This window comes from Fukomys damarensis, unplaced genomic scaffold (assembly GCF_012274545.1).
Source record: "Fukomys damarensis isolate Sample0158 unplaced genomic scaffold, DMR_v1.0_HiC HiC_scaffold_33, whole genome shotgun sequence".
Classification (NCBI taxonomy): Eukaryota; Metazoa; Chordata; class Mammalia; order Rodentia; family Bathyergidae; genus Fukomys; species Fukomys damarensis.
In genome coordinates, this window is record NW_022900945.1 from 52,427,299 (window position 1) to 52,434,156 (window position 6,858).

The 6,858-nt window shown below is 59.0% G+C and overlaps 1 protein-coding gene across 6 annotated transcripts in view; it reads right to left on the reverse strand.

Annotated features, from left to right (window-relative positions):
- The window catches only part of Sema6c (semaphorin 6C), a 16,383-nt gene extending 9,728 nt beyond the window's left edge, over positions 1-6,655 (reverse strand). For 2 of the 6 annotated variants that reach the window (XM_033758361.1, XM_010616474.2), the window contains exons 1-13: positions 5,905-6,655; positions 5,073-5,161; positions 4,157-4,325; positions 2,753-2,867; positions 2,412-2,475; positions 2,226-2,282; positions 1,841-1,942; positions 1,545-1,635; positions 1,287-1,406; positions 1,106-1,194; positions 758-975; positions 392-523; positions 40-192 (exon numbers count right to left, since the gene is read on the reverse strand). In XM_033758361.1, coding sequence (XP_033614252.1) covers positions 40-192; positions 392-523; positions 758-975; positions 1,106-1,194; positions 1,287-1,406; positions 1,545-1,635; positions 1,841-1,942; positions 2,226-2,282; positions 2,412-2,475; positions 2,753-2,867; positions 4,157-4,271 — 1,256 coding nt within the window. In that variant the 5' untranslated portion in view covers positions 4,272-4,325; positions 5,073-5,161; positions 5,905-6,655. Of the gene's footprint in view, positions 1-39; positions 193-391; positions 524-757; positions 976-1,105; positions 1,195-1,286; positions 1,407-1,544; positions 1,636-1,840; positions 1,943-2,225; positions 2,283-2,411; positions 2,476-2,752; positions 2,868-4,156; positions 4,326-5,072; positions 5,162-5,470; positions 5,576-5,623; positions 5,787-5,904 lie in introns of those variants that run through there. The other 4 variants (XM_010616473.3, XM_033758358.1, XM_033758360.1 and 1 more) reach the window with 4 other exon arrangements.
- Positions 6,656-6,858: the final 203 nt, after the last annotated feature.

The window sequence follows — 6,858 nt, forward strand, 5'->3', positions numbered from 1 at the left end:
CGGCGCTAGGACAGTGGCAGGGAAGGCGGTGGCAGGTACCTGCTGGTGAGGGTGAGGAGAGGCTGCCGGGTGGCAGGTGGCACTGCGGGGTCCAACAGGGGGTGAGCCTTGATGAAGGCGAGGACGTCATCCGGAAGGTCTTTGGACGAGGAGAATGAGGCAGCTCCGCCCACGCCCGCGCAGGATCCAGGCCTGGCGGGCCGGAAGGGGCAGCCTTAGAGCAGGGAGCCCAGGCCTGGTGAAGCCCCGTCGCTCCGCTGCTCACCAACAGGGCTGGCGGCTCCTGCCCCGTCAGCACAGACTCTGCTGCGCCCTGAGGCCACCAGTGCCCCTGCCAGCCGCCCCCCAGGGCCACCCTCCACTCACTCCCATTCCTTCTGCCCCTGGGTACCTGGGCGAGGGCACCTTTTCCTCAGACACAGGGGTCCAGGCCCCATCCAGGCTCCTCTGCTCCTTGAACTTGCCCTCAAACCCTCGCTCAATATCATCCAGGTAGAAGGCGCAGACTGCGGAGCCGGGGATGCTGCGGGAGCCAGAAAAGATGCAGGGCAGCTGTCGACAGGGCCATGCAGCTCCTGCCAGGTAAGATCGGCAGCTGCCCGGCATTAACGCGAGGCTGGCTCAGCCACTGGGTGCCATGCTAGGGTGAGGAAAGAAGGGGAGGACGGCAAACAGGCTTTGCTTCAGGCTTCCCCACTGCCCACATCGCAGGCTTGGAGAGGGGAGCCAGCTGCTGGACGGGCAGCCCGGTACCAACCTGTTGGTCTGGGTGGTGAAGACCCCAAAGAGCGCAGTGCGGCCATGCAGGCTCGCTGGGCCCGTCAAGGCCTGAAGGGCGTCAAAGTAAAAGGTGGAGTCCCCAGGGATGGAGCAGTTGAGGCGCAGCTTCAGGAACGAAGTCCACTGGCCGTCCAGGGCCCGGCTTGAGCCGCCCATGTCGCGTTTGCACACTCGGGCCACGCGGGAGAACTGCACCTGGCAGGCAGGAGATGGGGTCCGGGCTGGGATGGGGTCCCGGGCTGACGTGGGAGCCGAGAGTGGGAGCCCGTCGCCTGGGGCTGTTACAAGGACAAGGGTCAGAGCCCTGGTGCCTGCCTGCTCTTACCCTCCCCAGCCGGGCGTCCTCCACAGAGACTTCTCGGAAGAAGAAGTAGATGTGGTCTCCGTGCTCCAGGGCATGGACGAAGTGCGGCTCTGAGGTGGGAGCAGGGGAGGCGGCACTCACTCCAAAGCCCCCCGGGGCTGGGCCTCTGCCCTGCTCCCCAACCTCCCCAGGCCTCCCTGACCTCGGAGCCACTTGGAGTCGTGCTTGGCAGTGCGGAGCAGGGGCAGAGGCCCAAGGCTTCTGTAAACCACGGGGTCGCTGGCCTGGAAGTCTGTGTTCGTGGCTGAGTACAGGCTGCCCTCTGGGGACAGGGCAGCAGCTCTCAGGTTTGGGCTGCCTGCACCCCTCCCTCACCCTCCATTCCAGGACAGAGGGAGACCCAGCTAAGGCGGGCGTTCCCTCCAGCCTCTCCCTGCTCCTCCCATGCCCGGGTGCACACCTGCAAAGATGGCTACATTGGACTGGGTGGCATCAAAGGGGCATCGAGCCCGCCCGTCCATCTCCTTACTCTCCTGCTGCAGTGAAGTTATCTGGGGGCAGAGGGAGCAGGCTCCTGGAACACTTGTCCTGGATGCTGGCTCCCTGGCCCACCCCGTGTCCCCACGTGCCCCTCTGGACCCTTGCATTCTGAGCAACACCATTCCCAGCCCCATTCCTAGCCCCTTCCCGTCGAACTGCTGCCCAGCTTGCGTTGGGCACCCAGCCCCATCCCACCGTCCGCCCTCTCCGTGGTACCCCGTAGCTGCGGCACTTGGGGTTGAATGAGTTCGTTCCACAAGCAAGGAGCGTCTGGGAGTCCCAGGGAACAAGGACACGAATGTAGTTGTAGCATTCCTCCTAGAGAACCCAAAATGCAAGGCAGGGCCAGGGTCACAGGAAGTAAGCAACTACCCTTGAGTAACGTGGGACAGTCTCCACTGGGCCGTCAGCTAGGCAGGTGGCCTTGGGCAAGTCCCATGGCCCCTCTGAGCCTTTCCGTGAGTGAGTAACCAAAAAGGATGAAATTTTCTTCCCTCCCCATCATCCTTCTGGGCTGGGCTGGAAAAGCAGGCAGGAAGCAGGGCATGGCAGAGGACCCCCTGGGCGGAGGCTACGGGCAGGGACCCTCTCCCCGCCTCACCGTCTGCTTTCCCCGAACGGCACAGTTCTCCACACCTTGGCTCCTCCATGTCAGATACTGAAGGGAGAGGTAACAGGGGGAGCCTGGAGGCGTCCTGGACCCCCATGCTTCCTCCCCACCCCCGGGCCCATCAAACCTCCCCCAATCTCTTCTCTGTGCCCCGCACCGCCTCCTGCACAGCCTCACCTTGCTGGGCACCAGCCCTTCCCCTTCTTCTTGGGCTTCAAGGTCAAAGAAGAAGATGTGATCCCTGCAGGGTTAGGAAAGGGAGGGCCAGAGCTGAGCCGAGGCACCGGTTCTCAGTCCCGCCTCGCCACAGCTCTGCCGCGGCCAGCTGCGCAGGGACAGCTTGCACAGCCCTCCTCCCTGCACTCCACGCTCCGGTGTTGGGGACCTAGGTCCAAGCATGTCCTCTTGGCTTGTGCAGCTGCAGGTGTCCCCTGCAGGGTGCTGCAGCGGCCATGCTGGTCCCATGTCTTCCCAGGAGCCTGCTCATCTGCCCCGCAACTGAGCCTCGGCCAGTTTACCGGGCTGCGACTAGCAAGGTCCGGTTCAAGATCAGGAATCTCTGGAAGTCCAGCCCCAGTTCTGCGGCCACAGCATCTTCCTCCAGCCCCCGGAACCAGGACAACGGCGAAGCACCTGGAGACGAAAGAGGGTGGAGCTGAGGGCCCAAGGGTGCCAGCCTGGGGAAACCCCGCCTCGGACAGGGTGAAGAGGGATGGCAGGAAGGGCCCAGCTATTAATAAAAATCATACCAGGAACAGGAGCACCTAATCCGGCCCAGCACTGCGTTGCACTTCCAAGGCGCCATCTCGTTTCACATTAACCCTGTGAGGTCGCCTGCAGACGGCAGCCCCGGGCGTCTGCTCCAGCTTGTCATGGCAGACTCTCCAGGACTCCGACCCAGAGCCCGGTCTCACTTCTCCAGCTCCCGCTTCCCTCCACCCGCCCCACCTCCTCGGAGCCACCACAGCTCTCCTGACCAACTCCAGGATCCACCTGGCCCAGTCCTGGGAACCTCAGGTCCCGGGGTTCAGAGAGCCCAGAAATGCGACTGTGGCACCGGAAGTGTTCCCTGTTCTTAGCCCTCCCCGACAGCCTCTCCCAGGAGTCCAAATGCACTTCCTCCACCCTTCAGCTTCCTCTACTTCCTACAAGTATAAAAGGACCTGCAAACAGATAAAGTTCTTCCCAGAAGGAGAGGTTTATACAGTTACTATCAAGGGTGGAGAGGGAAGTAAGAGGTACTGGGAACCACAAAGCTGGTCCTGGCCTTCACCTTGTAACTAACAAAAAGCATTCGCTTACATTCCCTCATTTAGTTCCTAAATAACTCCACAAGGAAGAATACTGTCCTTTTCTTCACCTTTCAGATGAGGAGACTGAAGCTAAGAAAAGTTAGGCAACTTTAACCAAGGTCACAATAACTAAAACCCAGGCCTGGTGGCACAGGCCTGTAATCCTAGCACTCTGGGAGCCTGAGACAGGAGGAGGGTCACATGTTCCATCCAGCCTGAGCAATTTAGACCAGGTCTCAAAATATTTTTTAAAGGGCCAGGGATAAATCCAGTGGTTCCGCAGCCTGCCTCATGAACACAAGGTCCCGAGTCGATCCCCAGTACCAAAAAAAAAAATTTTTTTTAAAGCTGAGGAAGTAGCTTGGTGCAAAGGTCCTGGGTTCACTTCCTAGTACCAAAAAAAGAAAAACAAAAAACCTTGCTAAGATTTGGTCTAAGAATTCATTTTCTTAACCACCAAGCAACACTGAGTGAAAAACCAGGCACGGGCTTGGGAAAGAACAGAGGTCAGGAGGATAAAGCAGGCAGACTGCCATGGGTCCGAGGCCAGCCTCGAACATCACAAGAAGAAAGGAGGCCAGGTGCTCCCTGCACCTTCCGTCCAAGGGTGAGCTGGGTGGGCACACTCACCTTGTAGGTCAGAAGTGAACAGGGGCAGGGGGTCCTGGGGGAAGGCAGCCTGGCTGTGGGGGAGGGAGAGCAGCAGCAGCAGCAGCAAGGGGATGAAGCAGGGGCCACGGGGCATCCTGTGCCGGGCAGCTCAGGCCCCAGGGGGTACCCCCTCACCCATAGGCCGGCCCTGGAAGGGGAGACAGAGAAGAGTGGGGGAAGGGACCAAGGGAGGGCAGCTCCTCCCCAGAAGTAACCCCAGAAGACCCGGGGGTAGGGGAAGAGCCCCGTCCTGGAGGCTGTCCCTGTCACTCCAGGCTGATCCCTCTCCAACTGGCCCAAACTGGCCGGTGTGGAGCCGCCAGTGACCCCAGGTGAGGACAGGGCAAGCCAAGCTGCTCCCTCCCAGCCTTCTCAGCCTCCCCACTCCTGACTGGCTCTGGGACATTAGGTCGGTGACACTCCGGCCCCTCTGTGCTAACCCCGTCAGCTATAATTAGACCCTGAAGCCTTAAAATTATAAATAGTGACTCCTTGGCACCAGGAGGAGGAAGAGGGCACCAAGTCGGCCTCCCCTCCCTCACAGACCCCCCCAGGGCCCTGGGAGCAAGGCAGGCGCTGCACCAGGTGGGGCAGCCGGGCCAGGCAGAGGTCCCTGTGTGGCAGCCAAGCCTCTAGCAGAGTGAGAAAGACCAGAGCGGCCGGGCAGGCCAGGGGTCACTGTTCTGCTCTAAGCGCCTGCTTCAGGGGCTGGGAGGGGGCCGGGGGCTGTCCCAGCCAAAAATGAATCTGCATCAAAGCCAGATCAGAGGCTAAATTTAGCTCTGGCTGCAGCTGTCTCCACGACCACTGTCCCCCTCCCAGCCTCTCCAGCCCCCTGTTCCCTCCCTGGCTCCTAAGAAGCAGGGCACAGAGGATGGGGGAAGGGCCGACCCACCCACTACGAGAGGCCAAGGACAGGAGGACTGGTGAGGCGGAATGGCTGAACGGGTCCCTCTTTCCCTCTCTTCCCTCATCGGGCTGCCTCTGAAATTGAAATATAAATAATTCAATGGCAGGCAACTGTAGCCCAAAGTCCAGGAAAAGACGGATATGGTGGAAGGGATGGGGAGACAAGTCCCAGTCCAGCCCTTCAGCCTCCCCAGCCCGCTACCCTGGAGTCCCAGAGGGAGGTTCGAGCCAGCTTCCTGCCTTCCCCTAAAATTGAAGTGAGGGACGAGGAGGCTCCGGAAATCAGGTCAGCAAGGCTAAGAATGCTTTCTTTCGTGAACAGATCACAGTGATACTCAATCACCCATCCCACCGAGTCCCCTCGACAAGAATCCCTGGGCTTACAGGCGTCCATCTTCCCAGTAACCCCACTCTTGAAGCCAGGACCCAAGTGTCCCCCACCCCCAATCCAGCGTCACTGGTGGGAGGCTGACGTCAGGTGGGGCCCCCAGAGAGCCGCAGGAAGGGAAGGGGTAGGAACACCTAATGATGACCCACCTTCCCCAGGGGCAGAGCAGCCAGCCAGCTAACGACCCTCTGGCGTCCACAGGCCCAGCGCCTTCCCTCCCTCCCCCGTACTACATTCCCGGATGCTGGGGCTCCCAGGGGAAGAGGAAGGGACACAGCTTGGCTCCCATGCTCCCCTGCCCCCCCCCAGTTGCCTTGGGCAACTAGTATCTTCACCCTGGAAACGACTCTGGGCTCTAGCAAGTGGGGAGAACAGGGAGACCCTCTTCTGGCTCCTGGCCGTGCCTGCTTCCATCCCTGGCTTTCCTTACCTGGTGTGTTGGCTCCTGTGGGGACGGAGGGGGACAGGAGACCTCTGAGGGGGCAAGAGACCTCTGACCTGATGGAAGAAGGGACGAAAGGAGGGAAGAGGCTGAGTTACACCTCCCTTTCCACATCCCTTAGAAATGTTGCAGAATTCCAAGAGACAGGAGCGACCCGTTTGGGGGGGTTAGGAGGATTTATTTCAGGTTTAAGGGTTGCACACCAGCTCCACAGACTCCTGTCCAAAGAAGAGTGCTAAACAAAGAGAACTTCCAGCTTTTAAATATTTTGTAGAAGGGGATGGTTTTTAAGGGCAGTTTTGTAACCTTGCCTTGAAGATAGACAGTGTCTTTATGAATCATATGAGAACAGAGTATCATAAACTTTGTTTACAGGACAGAGTTGTCAATTTTATCTGTACCAGAACAAGGAGTTAGGGCTACAGGGGAGAGGACAGCGATTGTGGGGGGAGACTGCCCAAGGCCGGGAAGGACTTATTTTTGTTTTTGGCACCAGGGATCGAACTCGGGTCCTTGCGCTTTCCAGGCAGGCCGTGGAACCCCTGAGCTAAATCCCTGGCAAAGACTTGTTTTTCTTTAAGTCTTTCTTCAGAAGTAAATGTGAGTGAAGCTGGGTGTAGTGACGAACACCTATGGCGACAGGGAGGCTGAAGCAGTAGAATCTACAAATTCTAAACCAACTTGGGCAACTCGTTTTTTATTGTTATTTTGTTTTTGAGGCAGGGTCTCACTAAGTGGTTCAGTTTGATCTTAAACTATGTAGCCCTGGCCAGCCTCAAACTCACCATGATCCTCCTGCCTCAGCTTCCTGAGGGCTGGAAGCACAGGTGTGGACCATTAAGCATGGCCTAGGCTGGGCAACTGAGACTGTCTCAAAAATATAAAAAAGGCTTGGGGTGCAGGTCAGTGGGAGAACACCCCTGGATCCCGTCCCCAGTAGTG